The sequence below is a fragment of the Salmo salar genome, chromosome 13 (genome assembly GCF_965601325.2).
Source record: "Salmo salar chromosome 13, fSalSal1, whole genome shotgun sequence".
NCBI classification, from domain to species: Eukaryota; Metazoa; Chordata; class Actinopteri; order Salmoniformes; family Salmonidae; genus Salmo; species Salmo salar.
This window is the reverse complement of record NC_138303.1, coordinates 111063703-111083614: the sequence shown is the minus strand read 5'-3', so window position 1 is coordinate 111083614 and position 19912 is coordinate 111063703. Positions and strand designations below refer to the sequence as shown.

The 19912-nt window shown below is 46.5% G+C and overlaps 1 protein-coding gene across 2 annotated transcripts in view; it reads left to right on the top strand.

The window, feature by feature from the left end:
- LOC106568544 (netrin receptor DCC) overlaps positions 1-19912 on the top strand; it is a 596063-nt gene that overhangs the window by 283912 nt on the left and 292239 nt on the right. For both annotated transcript variants that reach the window (XM_082960596.1, XM_082960595.1), the window contains exon 6: positions 18795-18949. In XM_082960596.1, the coding sequence (XP_082816722.1) occupies positions 18795-18949 (155 nt within the window). The remainder of the gene's footprint in view (positions 1-18794; positions 18950-19912) is intronic.

Here is a 19912-nt window from a genome sequence, read left to right as displayed (position 1 = left end):
AAACATTTATGAGATGTATGCATTTACTACTGTAAGTCGCTCTGGATAAGAGCGTCTGCTAAATGACTAAAATGTACAAAATGTAATTGCCTTTAAATTGTTTAACTTGGGTCAAATGTTTTGGGAATCCTTCCACAAGCTTCCCACAATAAGTTGGGTGAATTTTGGCCCATTCCTCCTGACAGAGCTGGTGTAACTGAGTCAGGTTTGTAGGCCTCCTAGCTCGCACACACTTTTTCAGTTCTACCCCCAAATGTTCTATGGGATTGAGGTCAGGGCTTTGTGATGGCCACTCCAATACCTTGACTTTGTTGTCCTTCAGACATTTAGCCACAACTTTGGAAATGAAGTAGATAATAATAAACAAAACATTCACAGAAGTTCCAAAAGAAAAAGGACATTTTAAATGTAATATGATGTATATATAGTGTTGCAACAATGTGCAAATAGTTAAATTACAAAAGGGAAAATAAATAAACAAATATTGGTTGTATTTACAATGGTGTTTGTTCTTCACTGGTTGACCTTTTCTTGTGGCAACAGGTCACAAATCTTGCTGTGTGATGGCACACTGTTGTATTTCACCCAGTAGATATGGGAGTTTATCAAAATTGGATTTGTTTTCAAATTCTTTGTGGGTCTGTGTAAGCTGAGGTAAATATATGTCTCTAATATGGTCATACATTTGGCAGGAGGTTAGGAAGTGCAGCTCAGTTTCCACCTCATTTTGTGGGCAGTGTGCACATAGCCTGTCTTCTCTTGAGAGCCAGGTCTGCCTATGGCAGCCTTTCTCAATAGCAAGGCTATGATCTCTGAGTCTGTACATAGTCAAAGCTGTCCTTAAGTTGGGTCAGTCACAGTGGTCAGGTATTCTGCCACTGTGTACTCTCTGTTTAGGGCCAAATAGCATTATAGTTTGCTCTGTTTTTTCTTTCCAATGTGTCAAGTAGTTATCTTTTTGTTTTCTCATGATTTGGTAGGGTCTAATTGTGTTGCTGTCCTGGGGCTCTGTGGGGTGTGTTTGTGTTTGTGAACAGAGCCCCAGGACCAGCTTGCTTAGGGGACTCTTCTCCAGGTTCATCTCTCTGTAGGTGATGGCTTTGTTATGTAAGGTTTGGGAATCGCTTCCTTTTAGGTGGTTGATGAATTGAACGGCTCTTTTCTGGATTTTGATAATTATCGACCTAATTCTGCTCTGCATGCATTATTTGGTGTTTTACGTTGTACACAGAGGATATTTTTGCAGAATTCTGCATGTAGAGTCTCAATTTGGTATTTGTCCCATTTTGGGAATTCTTGGTTGGTGAGCGGACCCCAGACCTCACAACCAAAAAGGGCAATGGGTTCTATTTTTTGCCAGATCCTAATTGGTATGTCGAATTTTATGTTCCTTTTGATGGCATCGAATGCCCTTCTTGTCCTGTCTCTCAGATCGTTCACAGCTTTGTGGAAGTTACCTGTGGCGATGAAGTTTAGGCCAAGGTATGTATAATTTCTTGTGTGCTCTAGGGCAATGGTGTCTAGATGGAATTTGTATTTGTGGTCCTGGCGACTGGTCTTTTTTTGGAACACAATTATTTTGGTCTTACTGAGATTTACTGGCAGAATATGTGCAGAAGGTCTAGGTGCTGCTGTAGGCCCTCCTTGGTTGGTGACAGAAGCACCAGATCAGCAAACAGTAGACATTTGACTTCAGATTCTAGTAGGATTCTGATTCTGGCCGGGTGCTACAGACTGTTCTAGTGCCCTCACCAATTCGTTGATATATATGTTGAAGAGGGTGGGGCTTAAGCTGCATCCCTGTCTCACCCCACGGCCCTGTGGGAAGAAATGTGTTTGTTTTTTGCCAATTTTAACCGCAGACTTGCTGTTTGTATACATGGATTTTATAATGTTGTATGTTTTTCCCCCAACACCACTTTCCATTAATTTCTGACAGGCTGTTCCTTCTTTTTCCGTAGTGTATTTCAGTATTGTTTTAGTGATTCACCATAGTGAAGGCGTAGACTCAGGTTTTCTGGATCTCTATGTTTTTGGTTGGACAGGTTTCTCCAATTCTTTCTTAGGTTTTTGCATTCTTCATCAAACCATTTGTCATTATTGTACATTTTCTTTGGTTTTCTATTTGAGACTTTTAGATTTGATAGGGAAGCTGAGAGGTCAAATATACTGTTTAGGTTTTCTACTGCCAAGTTTACACCTTCACTATTACAGTGAAACATTTTGTCCAGGAAGTTGTTTAAAAGGGATTGAATTTGTTGTTGCCTAATAGTTTCCACACTACATTCCTTCCATCTATAGCATTTCTTAATATTACTCAGTTCCTTTGGCTTTGATGCCTCATGATTGAGTATTGCTCTGTTCAAGTAGACTGTGATTTTGTTGTGATCTGATAGGGGTGTCAGTGGGCTGACTGTGAACACTCTGAGAGACTCTGGGCTGAGGTCAATGATAAAGTAGTCTACATTACTACTGCCAAGAGATGAGCTATAGGTGTATCTATCGTAGGAGACCCTTCAAAGCCTACCAATGACTATGTACAGACCCAGAATGCGACAGAGCTGCAGGAGTTGTGACCCGTTTTTGTTGGTTATGTTGTCGTAGTTGTGTCTAGGGGGGCATATGGGGGAGGGAATGCTGTCACCTCCAGGCAGGTGTTTGTCTGCCTGTGTGCTGAGGGTGTCAGGTTCTTGTCCAGTTCTGGCATTTAGGTCGCCACAGACTAGTACATGTCCCTGGGCCTGGAAATGATTGTGTTCCCCCTCCAGGATGGAGAAGCTGTCTTCATTATAGTATGGGGATTCTAGTGGGGGGATATAGGTAGGATGGAGAAGCTGTCTTCATTATAGTATGGGGATTCTAGTGGGGGGATATAGGTAGGATGGAGAAGCTGTCTTCATTAAAGTATGGGGATTCTAGTGGGGGGATATAGGTAGGATGGAGAAGCTGTCTTCATTAAAGTATGGGGATTCTAGTGGGGGGATATAGGTAGGATGGAGAAGCTGTCTTCATTAAAGTATGGGGATTCTATTGGGGGGATATAGGTAGGATCTGAATCTCTTCATCTCTCTCTCTCTCTCAAATTAAATCAAATCAAATGTATTTATATAGCCCTTCTTACATCAGCTGATATCTCAAAGTGCTGTATGGAAACCCAGCCTAAAACCCCAAACAGCAAGCAATGCAGGTGTAGAAGCACAGTGGCTAGGAAAAACTCCCTAGAAAGGCCAAAATCTAGGAAGAAACCTAGAGAGGAGCCAGGCTATGAGGGGTGGCCAGTCCTCTTCTGGCTGTGCCGGGTGGAGATTATAACAGAACATGGCCAAGATGTTCAAATGTTCATAAATGACCAGCATGGTCAAATAATAATAATCACAGTAGTTGTCGAGGCTGCAACAAGTCAGCATCTCAAGAGTAAATGTCAGTTGGCTTTTCATAGCCGATCATTGAGAGTATCTCTACCGCTTCTGTTGTCTCTAGAGAGTTGAAAACAGCAGGTCTGGGACAGGTAGCACGTCCGGTGAACAAGTCAGGGTTCCATAGTCGCAGGCAGAACAGTTGAAACTGGAGCAGCAGCACAGCCAGGTGGACTGGGAACAGCAAGGAGTCATCATGCCAGGGAGTCCTGAGGCATGGTCCTAGGGCTCAGGTCCTCCGAGAGAGAGAAATAAAGAAAGAGAGAAAGAGAGAATTAGAGAGAGCATACTTAAATTCACAAAGGACACCGGATAAGACAGGAGAAATACTCCAGATATAACAGACTGACCCTAGCCCCCCAGCACATAAACTACTGCAGCATAAATACTGGAGGCTGAGACAGGAGGGGTCAGGAGACACTGTGGCCCCATCCGATGATACACCCGGACAGGGCCAAACAGGCAGGATATAACCCCACCCACTTTGCCAAAGCACAGCCCCCACACCACTAGAGGGATATCTTCAACCACCAACTTACCATCCTGAGACAAGGCCAAGTATAGCCCACAAAGATCTCCGCCACGGCACAACCCAAGGGGGGGCGCCAACCCAGACAGGAAGACCACGTCAGTGACTCAACCCACTCAAGTGACGCACCCCTCCTAGGGACGGCATGGAGGAACACCAGTAAGCCAGTGTCTCAGTCCCCGTAATAGGGTTAGAGGCAGAGAATCCCAGTGGAGAGAGGAGAACCGGCCAGGCAGAGACAGCAAGGGCGGTTCCTTGATCCAGAGCCTTTCCGTTCACCTTCACACCCCTGGGCCAGACTACACTCAATCATAGGACCTACTGAAGAGATGAGTCTTCAGTAAAGACTTAAAGGTTGAGACCGAGTCTGCGTCTCTCACATGGATAGGCAGACCATTCCATAAAAATGGAGCTCTATAGGAGAAAGCCCTACCTCCAGCTGTTTGCTTAGAAATTCTAGGGACAGTAAGGAGGCCTGCATCTTGTGACCATAGCATACGTGTAGGTATGTACGGCAGGACTAAATTGGAAAGATAGGTAGGAGCAAGCCCATGTAATGCTTTGTAGGTTAACAATAAAACCTTGAAATCAGCCTTTGCCTTAACAGGAAGCCAGTGTAGGGAGGCTAGCACTGGAGTAATATGATCAAATTTTTTTGGTTCTAGTCAGAATTCTAGCAGCCGAATTTAGCACTAGCTGAAGTTTATTTAGTGCTTTATTCGGATAGCCGGAAAGTAGAGCATTGCAGTTGTCCAACCTAGAAGTAACAAAAGCATGGATACATTTTTCTGCATCAATTTTGGACAGAAATGTTCTGATTTTTGCAATGTTACGTAGATGGAAAAAAGCTGTCCTTGAAACAGTCTTGATATGTTCGTCAAAAGAGAGATCAGGGTCCAGAGTAACGCCGAGGTCCTTCACAGTTTTATTTGAGACGACACTACAACCATCAAGATGAATTGTCAGATCCAACAGAAGATCTCTTTGTTTCATGGGACCTAGAATATGCATCTCTATTTTGTCCGAGTTTAAAAAGTAGAAAGTTTGCAGCCATCCACTTCCTTATGTCTGAAACACAGGCTTCTTGCAAGGGCAATTTTGGGGCTTCACCATGTTTCATTGAAATGTACAGCTGTGTGTCATCCGCATAGCAGTGAAATTTAACATTATGTTTTTGAATGACATCCCCAAGAGGTAAAATATATAGTGAAAACAATAGTGGTCCTAAAACGGAACCTCGCTCTCTCCATCTCTCTCTCTCTCTCTCTCTCTCTCTCTCTCTCTCTCTCTCTCTCTCTCTCGCTCTCTCTCTCTCTCTTTCTCTCTCTCTCTCTCTCTCTCTCCACCTGACTCTCTCCATCTCTCTCCACCTGACTCTCTCCATCTGACTCTCTCCATCTCTCTCAATCTCACTCTCTCTCTCAATCTCACTCTCTCTCTCTTTCTCTCTCTCTTTCTCTCTCTCCATCTCTCTCTCTCTCCCTCCATCTGACTCTCTCCATCTCTCCCTCTCCCTCCATCTGACTCTCTCCATCTCTCACTCTCTCACTCTCACTCTCTCTCTCACTCGCTCTCTCTCTCTCTCTCTCTCTCTCTCTCTCTCTCTCTCACTCCCTCCATCTCACTCTCTCCACTTGACTCTCTCCATCTCACTCTCTCCACTTGACTCTCTCCATCTCTCTCTCTCCACTTGACTCTCTCCATCTCTCTCTCTCCACTTGATTCTCTCCATCTCTCTCTCTCTCTCATCTCACTCTCTCTCTCCCCATCTCACTCTCTCCCTCCCTCCATCTGACACTCTCTCACTCTCTCTCTCATCTCACTCTCTCTCCATCTGACTCTCTCCATCTCTCTCTCTCTTCCATCTCACTCTCTCTCCTTCTGACTCTCTCCATCTCACACTCTCTCTCTCCATCTCACTCTCTCCCTCCCTCCATCTGACTCAATCTCTCTCTCTCTATGCCCCACTCACACACACTCCTTTTTACTGTATAATCCTAATCCCTTGGAATAATTTATCATGTGTCATTATTATTAAAATGAATAATAATGATGAATAATTATGATTTACTTTGAGCACCACTGTATTTACCCAGCTGATGGCCGTTCTGCACAGGGCAGCCACTCCACTTAGAGGCAGCCCCATTTCCAAACACATTATATTCCCCAAGTGGGGGGAGGGGTGGGGATAGGAGGAGCACAGTGGGAGGGCGTCTGAAATGTCACCAGTGGTTAGGCAGGCTGTCACTGTCCCATAGGACACACACATTCTGTGAGTCATATACACACACACACACACACACACACACACACACACACACACACACACACACACACAGGACTCCCTCCCCATTATGGAGGACGGTATTACAGGGCACACTGTGATCCACCACGGGGGACAGCTTTAGCGGGAACACCAGCCCTGCTCAGAAAGCCACGCTCCAGATGTTAATTCAAATGAGTGATGTGGGAGATTTAAAATTGAAATGGAAATTTTATTGATTTCAATGGGAGAGGAAAGTCATTACGGCCAGGCTGGTATGAAACCACATTGGTACACAGAGAGGTTACGGCCAGGCTGGTATGAAACCACACTGGTACACAGAGAGGTTACAGCCAGGCTGGTATGAAACCATAGTGATACACAGAGAGGTTACGGCCAGGCTGGTATGAAACCACACTGATACACAGAGAGGTTACAGCCAGGCTGGTATGAAACCACACTGATACACAGAGAGGTTACAGCCAGGCTGGTATGAAACCACACTGGTACACAGAGAGGTTACGGCCAGGCTGGTATGAAACCACACTGGTACACAGAGAGGTTACAGCCAGGCTGGTATGAAACCACACTGATACACAGAGAGGTTACAGCCAGGCTGGTATGAAACCACACTGATACACAGAGAGGTTACAGCCAGGCTGGTATGAAACCACACTGGTACACAGAGAGGTTACGGCCAGGCTGGTATGAAACCACACTGGTACACAGAGAGGTTACAGCCAGGCTGGTATGAAACCACACTGGTACACAGAGAGGTTACAGCCAGGCTGGTATGAAACCACACTGATACACAGAGAGGTTACAGCCGGGCTGGTATGAAACCACACTGGTACACAGAGAGGTTACAGCCAGGCTGGTATGAAACCACACTGATACACAGAGAGGTTACGGCCAGGCTGGTATGAAACCACACTGATACACAGAGAGGTTACAGCCAGGCTGGTATGAAACCACACTGATACACAGAGAGGTTACGGCCAGGCTGGTATGAAACCACACTGGTACACAGAGAGGTTACAGCCAGGCTGGTATGAAACCACACTGGTACACAGAGAGGTTACAGCCAGGCTGGTATGAAACCACACTGGTACACAGAGAGGTTACAGCCAGGCTGGTATGAAACCACACTGATACACAGAGAGGTTACAGCCAGGCTGGTATGAAACCATACTGGTACACAGAGAGGTTACGGCCAGGCTGGTATGAAACCACACTGGTACACAGAGAGGTTACTGCCAGGCTGGTATGAAACCACACTGGTACACAGAGAGGTTACAGCCAGGCTGGTATGAAACCATACTGATACACAGAGAGGTTACGGCCAGGCTGGTATGAAACCACACTGGTACACAGAGAGGTTACAGCCAGGCTGGTATGAAACCACACTGATACACAGAGAGGTTACAGCCAGGCTGGTATGAAACCACACTGGTACACAGAGAGGTTACAGCCAGGCTGGTATGAAACCACACTGATACACAGAGAGGTTACAGCCAGGCTGGTATGAAACCACACTGGTACACAGAGAGGTTACGGCCAGGCTGGTATGAAACCACACTGGTACACAGAGAGGTTACAGCCAGGCTGGTATGAAACCACACTGATAGACAGAGAGGTTACAGCCAGGCTGGTAGGAAACCACACTGGTACACAGAGAGGTTACGGCCAGGCTGGTATGAAACCACACTGATACACAGAGAGGTTACAGCCAGGCTGGTATGAAACCACACTGGTACACAGAGAGGTTACAGCCGGGCTGGTATGAAACCACACTGGTACACAGAGAGGTTACAGCCAGGCTGGTATGAAACCACACTGATACACAGAGAGGTTACAGCCGGGCTGGTATGAAACCACACTGGTACACAGAGAGGTTACAGCCAGGCTGGTATGAAACCACACTGATACACAGAGAGGTTACGGCCAGGCTGGTATGAAACCACACTGATACACAGAGAGGTTACAGCCAGGCTGGTATGAAACCACACTGATACACAGAGAGGTTACGGCCAGGCTGGTATGAAACCACACTGGTACACAGAGAGGTTACAGCCAGGCTGGTATGAAACCACACTGGTACACAGAGAGGTTACAGCCGGGCTGGTATGAAACCACACTGGTACACAGAGAGGTTACAGCCAGGCTGGTATGAAACCACACTGATACACAGAGAGGTTACAGCCGGGCTGGTATGAAACCACACTGGTACACAGAGAGGTTACAGCCAGGCTGGTATGAAACCACACTGATACACAGAGAGGTTACGGCCAGGCTGGTATGAAACCACACTGATACACAGAGAGGTTACAGCCAGGCTGGTATGAAACCACACTGATACACAGAGAGGTTACGGCCAGGCTGGTATGAAACCACACTGGTACACAGAGAGGTTACAGCCAGGCTGGTATGAAACCACACTGGTACACAGAGAGGTTACAGCCAGGCTGGTATGAAACCACACTGGTACACAGAGAGGTTACAGCCAGGCTGGTATGAAACCACACTGATACACAGAGAGGTTACAGCCAGGCTGGTATGAAACCATACTGGTACACAGAGAGGTTACGGCCAGGCTGGTATGAAACCACACTGGTACACAGAGAGGTTACGGCCAGGCTGGTATGAAACCACACTGGTACACAGAGAGGTTACAGCCAGGCTGGTATGAAACCATACTGATACACAGAGAGGTTACGGCCAGGCTGGTATGAAACCACACTGGTACACAGAGAGGTTACAGCCAGGCTGGTATGAAACCACACTGATACACAGAGAGGTTACAGCCAGGCTGGTATGAAACCACACTGGTACACAGAGAGGTTACAGCCAGGCTGGTATGAAACCACACTGATACACAGAGAGGTTACAGCCAGGCTGGTATGAAACCACACTGGTACACAGAGAGGTTACGGCCAGGCTGGTATGAAACCACACTGGTACACAGAGAGGTTACAGCCAGGCTGGTATGAAACCACACTGATAGACAGAGAGGTTACAGCCAGGCTGGTAGGAAACCACACTGGTACACAGAGAGGTTACGGCCAGGCTGGTATGAAACCACACTGATACACAGAGAGGTTACAGCCAGGCTGGTATGAAACCACACTGATACACAGAGAGGTTACAGCCAGGCTGGTATGAAACCACACTGGTACACAGAGAGGTTACAGCCAGGCTGGTATGAAACCACACTGATACACAGAGAGGTTACAGCTAGGCTGGTATGAAACCACACTGGTACACAGAGAGGTTACAGCCAGGCTGGTATGAAACCATACTGATACACAGAGAGGTTACGGCCAGGCTGGTATGAAACCACACTGGTACACAGAGAGGTTACAGCCAGGCTGGTATGAAACCACACTGGTACACAGAGAGGTTACGGCCAGGCTGGTATGAAACCACACTGATACACAGAGAGGTTACAGCCAGGCTGGTATGAAACCACACTGATACACAGAGAGGTTACAGCCAGGCTGGTATGAAACCACATTGGTACACAGAGACACTGTTGGAGCGGCAATTTGGAGAGGGTCCAGGGTGTTTGGGATGATGGTGTTGATGTGAGCCATGACCAGCCTTTCAAAGCATTTCATGGCTACAGACGTGAGTGCTACGGGTTGGTAATCATTTAGACAGGTTACCTTAGTGTTCTTGGGCACAGGCACTATGGTGGTCTGCTTTAAACATGTAGGTATTACAGACTCTGACAGGGAGAGGTTGAAAATGTCAGTGAAGACACATGACAGTTTGTCAGCGGATGCTCGGAGTACACATCCTGGTAATCCGTCTGGCCCTGCTGCCTTGTGAATGTTGACCTGTTTAAAGGTCTTATTCACGTCCGCTACGGAGAGCGTGATCACACAGTCGTCCGGAACAGCTGGTGTTCTCTTGCATGTTTCAGTGTTACTTGCCTCGAAACGAGCACAGAAGTATTTTAGCTTGTCTGGTAGGTTCGTGTCACTGGGCAGTTCGCGGCTGTGCTTCCCTTTGTAGTCCCTAATAGTTTGCAAGCCCTGCCACATCCGACGAGCGTCGGAGCCGGTGTAGTACGAAATCATTATAGATTTAATAGTGCAATAAACCACAGAAAATGCTTCACCCACACTATTGATTCCCACTGTAGTCACTACACAGACAAACAGAGACATATTGATTCCCACTGTAGTCACTACACAGACAAACAGAGACATATTGATTCCCACTGTAGTCACTACACAGACAAACAGAGACATATTGATTCCCACTGTAGTCACTACACAGACAAACAGAGACATATTGATTCCCACTGTAGTCACTACGCAGACAAACAGAGACATATTGATTCCCACTGTAGTCACTACACAGACAAACAGAGACATATCGATTCCCACTGTAGTCACTACACAGACAAACAGAGACATATCGATTCCCACTGTAGTCACTACACAGACAAACAGAGACATATCGATTCCCACTCTAGTCACTACACAGACAAACAGAGACATATCGATTCCCACTGTAGTCACTACACAGACAAACAGAGACATATCGATTCCCACTGTAGTCACTACACAGACAAACAGAGACATATCGATTCCCACTGTAGTCACTACACAGACAAACAGAGACATATCGATTCCCACTGTAGTCACTACACAGACAAACAGAGACATATCGATTCCCACTGTAGTCACTACACAGACAAACAGAGATATATCGATTCCCACTGTAAGTCCCTACACAGACAAACAGAGACATGTCGATTCCCACTGTAGTCACTACACAGACAAACAGAGACATGTCGATTCCCACTGTAGTCACTACACAGACAAACAGAGACATATCGATTCCCACTGTAGTCACTACACAGACAAACAGAGACATATCGATTCCCACTGTAAGTCCCTACACAGACAAACAGAGACATATCGATTCCCACTGTAAGTCCCTACACAGACAAACAGAGACATATCGATTCCCACTGTAGTCACTACACAGACAAACAGAGACATGTCGATTCCCACTGTAGTCACTACACAGACAAACAGAGACATATCGATTCCCACTGTAGTCACTACACAGACAAACAGAGACATATCGATTCCCACTGTAAGTCCCTACACAGACAAACAGAGACATATCGATTCCCACTGTAAGTCCCTACACAGACAAACAGAGACATGTCGATTCCCACTGTAGTCACTACACAGACAAACAGAGACATATCGATTCCCACTGTAGTCACTACACAGACATACTTCAACTTTGTCAACGATCATGCTTTAAAGTAAGACCCAGATGCAGACTGTGTCGAAGTAACAAAGCTTATTACAACAACAGGGGCAGGGTCAGGCTCAGGGTCAGGCTCAGGCTCAGAGTCAGGCTCAGGGTCAGGGTCAGGGCAGGCTCAGGGTCAGGGTCAGGGTCAGGGCAGGCTCAGGGTCAGGCTCAGGGTCAGGGTCAGGCTCAGGGTCAGGGCAGGCTCAGGGTAAGCTCAGGCTCAGGGTCAGGGCAGGCTCAGGGTCAGGGCGGGCTCAGGGTCAGGGCAGGCTCAGGGTCAGGGTCAGGGCAGGCTCAGGGTCAGGGCAGGCTCAGGGTCAGGGCAGGCTCAAGGTCAGGGTCAGGGCAGGCTCAGGGTCAGGGCAGGCTCAGGGTCAGGCTCAGGGTCAGGGCAGGCTCAGGGTCAGGTCAGGCTCAGGGTCAGGGCAGGGTCAGGGCAGGCTCAGGGTCAGGTCAGGGTCAGGGCAGGCTCAGGGTCAGGGTCAGGTCAGGGTCAGGGCAGGCTCAGGGTCAGGTCAGGCTCAGGGTCAGGGCAGGCAGAAATGATCAAAACCGGGAAAACTAGAAAGCAGGAACTTTAGACAAGACAGGAGCAAGGGGGACAACCGCTGGTAGGTTCTACGAACAAAATGAACTGGCAACAGACAAACAGAGAACACAGGTATAAATACACAGGGGATAATGGGGAAGATGGGCGACACCTGGAGGAGGGTGGAAACAATCACAAGGACATGTGAAACAGATCAGGGCGTGGCATCAACAATATAAACGATTTATAGGAAAATGTTTTGGTCCTCACCTCTGTAAAATGTTATACTTGCCTAAAATGAAACATGTTAATTATTAATTAAAGGATCATGTTAAATCGCATACTGGAGGAAACTGCGATAGTGCTGGTTGGTAGCCTGAGGTTACTGGAGGACACTGCTATAGTGCTGGTTGGTAGCCTGAGGTTACTGGAGGACACTGCTATAGTGCTGGTTGGTAGCCTGATGTTACTGGAGGACACTGCTATAGTGCTGGTTGGTAGCCTGAGGTTACTGGAGGACACTGCTATAGTGCTGGTTGGTAGCCTGAGGTTACTGGAGGACACTGCTATAGTGCTGGTTGGTAGCCTGAGGTTACTGGAGGACACTGCTATAGTGCTGGTTGACAGCCTGAGGTTACTGGAGGACACTGCTATAGTGCAGGTTGGTAGCCTGAGGTTACTGGAGGATAATGCTATAGTGTAGAATGACAGCCTGAGGTTACTGGATGATAATGCTATAATGCAGGTTGACAGCCTGAGGTTACTGGAGGACACTGCTATAGTGCTGGTTGGTAGCCTGAGGTTACTGGAGGACACTGCTATAATGCAGGTTGACAGCCTGAGGTTACTGGAGGACACTGCTATAGTGCATATTGACAGCCTGAGGTTACTGGAGGACACTGCTATAGTGCTGGTTGGTAGCCTGAGGTTACTGGAGGACACTGCTATAGTGCTGGTTGACAGCCTGAGGTTACTGGTGGACACTGCTATAGTGCTGGTTGACAGCCTGAGGTTACTGGAGGACACTGCTATAGTGCTGGTTGACAGCCTGAGGTTACTGGAGGACACTGCTATAGTGCTGGTTGGTAGCCTGAGGTTACTGGAGGACACTGCTATAGTGCTGGTTGGTAGCCTGAGGTTACTGGAGGACACTGCTATAGTGCTGGTTGACAGCCTGAGGTTACTGGAGGACACTGCTATAGTGCTGGTTGGTAGCCTGAGGTTACTGGAGGACACTGCTATAGTGCTGGTTGGTAGCCTGAAGTTACTGGAGGAAACTGCTATAGTGCTGGTTGGTAGCCTGAGGTTACTGGAGGACACTGCTATAGTGCTGGTTGGTAGCCTGAGGTTACTGGAGGACACTGCTATAGTGCTGGTTGACAGCCTGAGGTTACTGGAGGACACTGCTATAGTGCTGGTTGGTAGCCTGAGGTTACTGGAGGACACTGCTATAGTGCTGGTTGACAGCCTGAGGTTACTGGAGGACACTGCTATAGTGCTGGTTGACAGCCTGAGGTTACTGGAGGACACTGCTATAGTGCTGGTTGACAGCCTGAGGTTACTGGAGGACACTGCTATAGTGCTGGTTGACAGCCTGAGGTTACTGGAGGACACTGCTATAGTGCTGGTTGGTAGCCTGAGGTTACTGGAGGACACTGCTATAGTGCTGGTTGACAGCCTGAGGTTACTGGAGGACACTGCTATAGTGCTGGTTGGTAGCCTGAGGTTACTGGAGGACACTGCTATAGTGCTGGTTGACAGCCTGAGGTTACTGGAGGACACTGCTATAGTGCTGGTTGGTAGCCTGAGGTTACTGGAGGACACTGCTATAGTGCTGGTTGACAGCCTGAGGTTACTGGAGGACACTGCTATAGTGCTGGTTGACAGCCTGAGGTTACTGGAGGACACTGCTATAGTGCTGGTTGGTAGCCTGAGGTTACTGGAGGACACTGCTATAGTGCTGGTTGGTAGCCTGAGGATTCTGGGCAGTTTGTTTCTGTCTGTATTACAGACTAAACCCATATGAAACTAGAAGCTATTTCATCACAGTTTAATACTGGCTTTAATATTTACTTTTGTTTATATCACTAAAGACAGATAAACAGTATGATTAAGAAGGACTTACTGTATCATAGATCATTCTGGAGACTCTCTCCACAGACTTCTACTGTATTATTAATTGTATGTTTGTTTTACTCCATGTGTAACTCTGTGTTGTTGTATGTGTCAAACTGCTTTGCTTTATTCTTGGCCAGGTCGCAATTGTAAATGAGAACTTGTTCTCAACTATCCTACCTGGTTAAATAAAGGTGAAATAAAATAAAAATAAAATAAATAAACTTGACTGGCACAGATGAGGGAGTCATCAACCATTGCACTTAACCTACACTGTACGGGATGAGTTTCTCTATTTTGTATAGTAGATTTAGCAGGTTCACATTTGTGTGTACGCTATTCATTTTGCAGGCGCTGTTCTGTGAATATGGCATCTTCCTCTTGTCCTATTTACCATAGTAATATATCCCTGGCTTGTTCAAAATACTGACTGACATCTTTTACCAGTGATTCAGAGGAGCTCAGTGCTTATCCTCAGGAGGATTCACATCGCGTTGTTGTTTAATATGTTACTGCTATTTATTATTGCCACATTTTCATCCCTCTGAGACAGATGGGTGTGTTGGAGAAATGGATGGTAGCATGATAACATATCTCACTGTCATAGGGTGTCTGAGAAAGTCTGACTCTCATAGGGTCTCTGAGGAAGTCTGACTCTCATAGGGTCTCTGAGGAAGTCTGACTCTCATAGGGTCTCTGAGGAAGTCTGACTCTCATAGGGTCTCTGAGGAAGTCTGACTCTCATAGGGTGTCTGAGGAAGTCTGACTCTCATAGGGTGTCTGAGGAAAGTCTGACTCTCATAGGGTGTCTGAGGAAAGTCTGACTCTCATAGGGTGTCTGAGGAAGTCTGACTCTCATAGGGTGTCTGAGGAAGTTTGACTCTCATAGGGTGTCTGAGGAAGTTTGACTCTCATAGGGTGTCTGAGGAAGTCTGACTCTCATAGGGTCTCTGAGGAAGTCTGACTCTCATAGGGTGTCTGAGGAAGTCTGACTCTCATAGGGTGTCTGAGGAAGTCTGACTCTCATAGGGTGTCTGAGGAAGTCTGACTCTCATAGGGTGTCTGAGGAAGTTTGACTTTCATAGGGTGTCTGAGGAAGTTTGACTCTCATAGGGTGTCTGAGGAAGTCTGACTCTCATAGGGTGTCTGAGGAAGTCTGACTCTCATAGGGTGTCTGAGGAAGTCTGACTCTCATGGGGTGTCTGAGGAAGTTTGACTCTCATAGGGTGTCTGAGGAGTGTTTGACTCTCATAGGGTGTCTGAGGAAGTCTGACTCTCATAGGGTGTCTGAGGAAGTCTGACTCTCATAGGGTGTCTGAGGAAGTCTGACTCTCATAGGGTGTCTGAGGAAGTCTGACTCTCATAGGGTGTCTGAGGAAGTCTGACTCTCATAGGGTGTCTGAGGAAGTTTGACTTTCATAGGGTGTCTGAGGAAAGTCTGACTCTCATAGGGTCTCTGAGGAAGTCTGACTCTCATAGGGTCTCTGAGGAAGTCTGACTCTGATAGGGTGTCTGAGGAAGTCTGACTCTCATAGGGTGTCTGAGGAAGTCTGACTCTCATAGGGTGTCTGAGGAAGTCTGACTCTCATAGGGTGTCTGAGGAAGTTTGACTCTCATAGGGTCTTTGAGGAAGTCTGACTCTCATAGGGTGTCTGAGGAAGTTTGACTTTCATAGGGTGTCTGAGGAAAGTCTGACTCTCATAGGGTCTCTGAGGAAGTCTGACTCTCATAGGGTCTCTGAGGAAGTCTGACTCTGATAGGGTGTCTGAGGAAGTCTGACTCTCATAGGGTGTCTGAGGAAGTCTGACTCTCATAGGGTGTCTGAGGAAGTCTGACTCTCATAGGGTGTCTGAGGAAGTTTGACTCTCATAGGGTCTCTGAGGAAGTCTGACTCTCATAGGGTGTCTGAGGAAGTCTGACTCTCATAGGGTGTCTGAGGAAGTCTGACTCTCATAGGGTGTCTGAGGAGTTTGACTTTCATAGGGTGTCTGAGGAAGTCTGACTCTCATAGGGTGTCTGAGGAAGTCTGACTCTCATAGGGTGTCTGAGGAAGTCTGACTCTCATAGGGTGTCTGAAGAAGTCTGACTCTCATAGGGTGTCTGAGGAAGTCTGACTCTCATAGGGTGTCTGAGGAAGTTTGACTCTCATAGGGTCTCTGAGGAAGTCTGACTCTCATAGGGTGTCTGAGGAAGTCTGACTCTCATAGGGTGTCTGAGGAAGTGTGACTCTCATAGGGTGTCTGAGGAAGTCTGACTCTCATAGGGTGTCTGAGGAAGTCTGACTCTCATAGGGTGTCTGAGGATATCTGACTCCCATAGGCTGTCTGAGAGAGTTTGACTCTCATAGGGTGTCTGAGGAAGTCTGACTCTCATAGGGTGTCTGAGGAAGTCTGACTCTCATAGGGTGTCTGAGGAAGTCTGACTCTCATAGGGTGTCTGAGGAAGTCTGACTCTCATAGGGTGTCTGAGGAAGTCTGACTCTCATAGGGTGTCTGAGGAAGTGTGACTCTCATAGGGTGTCTGAGGAAGTCTGACTCTCATAGGGTGTCTGAGGAAGCCTGACTCTCATAGGGTGTCTGAGGAAATCTGACTCCCATAGGGTGTCTGAGAGAGTTTGACTCTCATAGGGTGTCTGAGGAAGTCTGACTCTCATAGGGTGTCTGAGGAAGTCTGACTCTCATAGGGTGTCTGCAGCAGTGGCGATTTTAGCATATAAATCTTGGTGGTGCAGAAACAATGTCAGCAGAAGAGACTTGACCCCTCAATCCAACACAGCAACTGACCCCTCAATCCAACACAGCAACTGAGCCCTCAATCCAACACAGCAACTGACCCCTCAATCCAACACAGCAACTGACCCCTCAATCCAACACAGAAACTTTATAGCAGCATCAATAGCTGTCTTTATAGTAGCATCAATAGCTACCTTTATAGTAGCATCAATAGCTGTCTTTATAGTAGCATCAATAGCTACCTTTATAGTAGCATCAAAAGCTACCTTTATAGTAGCATCACTAGCTACATGTATAGTAGCATCACTAGCTACCTTTATAGTAGCATCAATAGCTACCTTTATAGTAGCATTACTAGCTACCTTTATAGTAGCATCAATAGCTAGCTTTATAGTAGCATCAATAGCTAGCTTTATAGTAGCATCAATAGCTAGCTTTATAGTAGCATCACTAGCTACCTTTATAGTAGCATCAATAGCTACATTTATAGTAGCATCACTAGCTACCTTTATAGTAGCATCAATAGCTACCTTGATAGTAGCATCAATAGCTGCCTTTATAGTAGCATCACTAGCTACCTTTATAGTAGCATCAATAGCTACCTTTATAGTAGCATCAATAGCTACCTTTATATTAGCATCACTAGCTACCTTTATAGTAGCATCAATAGCTAACTTTATAGTAGCATCAATAGCTAGCTTTATAGTAGCATCAATAGCTAGCTTTATAGTAGCATCACTAGCTACCTTTATAGTAGCATCAATAGCTACATTTATAGCAGCATCACTAGCTACCTTTATAGTAGCATCAATAGCTACCTTGATAGTAGCATCAATAGCTGCCTTTATAGTAGCATCACTAGCTACCTTTATAGTAGCATCAATAGCTGTCTTTATAGTAGCATAAATAGCTGCCTTTATAGTAGCATCACTAGCTAGCTTTATAGTAGCATTAATAGCTAGCTTTATAGTAGCATCAATAGCTAGCTTTATAGTAGCATCAAAAGCTAGCTTTATAGTAGCATCAATAGCTGCCTTTATAGTAGCATCACTAGCTACCTTTATAGTAGCATCAATAGCTAGCTTTATAGTAGCATCAATAGCTAGCTTTATAGTAGCATCAATAGCTAGCTTTATAGTAGCATCACTTGCTACCTTTATAGTACGGACTCACCTGTAGCTCAGTTGGTAGAGCATGGTGTTTGCAACACCAGGGTTGTGGGTTCGATTTCCACGGGGGGCCAGCACAGAAAACAAAAAAACAAAAAAATGTTTAGAAATGAAATGTATGTATTCACTACTGTAAGTCGCTCTGGATAAGAGCGTCTGCTAAATGACTAAAATGTAAATAGTAGCATCAATAGCTAGCTTTATAGTAGCATCAATAGCTAGCTTTATAGTAGCATCAATAGCTACTTTTATAGTAGCATCAATAGCTACTGTGTCCTTAGGGAAGATCTGAACGTCTGACTTCACACCTGCTGTGTTCTGTTCCTTCTCTATCTCTACAGGGCAAACACAGTTCCTATCCCCAGCCCTAACCAACAACCATACACATACATTTAACCTCCACCTACATCTAACCTTAACCAACAACCTTACACAGAAGTCTAAACCTCTACCTCCGTATAATTCTAATCCTAAACGTAACCCATCTCTCTCTCTCTCTCTACAGTTTCTGAACTACCCCACCAATATGTACGTCTAACCGTAACCCTAACCCTGTATCCCTCTCTCTACAGTAACGCTAACCCTGTATCCCTCTCTCTACAGTAACCCTAACCCTGTATCCCTCTCTCTACAGTAACCATAACCCTGTATCCCTCTCTCTACAGTAACCCTAACCCTGTATCCCTCTCTCTACAGTAACCCTAACCCTGTATCCCTCTCTCTACAGTAACCCTAACCCTGTATCCCTCTCTCTACAGTGCCACCCCAGTTCCTGAACTACCCTACCAACACGTATTCCTATGAGAGTACGGACATGGAGCTGGAGTGTGCTGTAACGGGGAACCCTCCTCCTACGGTGCGCTGGATGAAGAACGGAGAGGAGGTCATCCCCAGTGACTACTTCCAGATCGTTGTACGTCACATAGAACACAGCCTCTGTGTAGTGTATTATGTATGTGTGTGTGTGTATGTGTGTGTGTGTGTGTGTGTGTGTGTGTGTGTGTGTGTGTGTGGGGGGGGGGGGGGGGGGGGGGGGTTGTAAACCATGTCGACCATATAATGTCAAGCACATACCCAGTGACTACATCCAGATGGTTGTAAATCACACAAGACACAGGATCATGAACACCACTCTGATGACCTTATAGGGGGTACTATAGGGGGTACTATAGGGGGTACTATAGAGGGTACTATAGAGGGTACTATAGGGGGTACTATGGGGGTACTATAGGGGGTACTATAGGGGTACTATAGGGGGTACTATAGGGGTACTATAGGGGGTACTATAGGGGTACTATAGAGGGTACTATAGGGGGTACTATAGGGGTACTATAGGGGGTACTATAGGGGGTACTATAGGGGTACTATAGGGGGTACTATAGGGGTACTATAGAGGGTACTATAGGGGGTACTATAGGGGGTACTATAGGGGGTACTATAGGGGTACTATAGGGGGTACTATAGGGGTACTATAGGGGGTACTATAGGGGTACTATAGAGGGTACTATAGGGGGTACTATAGGGGTACTATAGGGGGTACTATAGGGGGTACTATAGGGGTACTATAGGGGGTAATATAGGGGTACTATAGGGGTACTATAGGGGGTACTATAGAGGGTACTATAGGGGGTAATATAGGGGTACTATAGGGGGTACTATAGGGGGTAATATAGGGGTACTATAGGGGGTACTATAGAGGGTACTTTAGGGGGTACTATAGGGGGTTCTATAGGGGGTACTATAGAGGGTACTATAGGGGGTACTATAGGGGGTACTATAGGGAGTAATATAGGGGGTAATATAGGGGTACTATAGGGGGTACTATGGAGGGTACTATAGAGGGCACTTCAGGGGGTACTATAGAGGGCAGTATAGG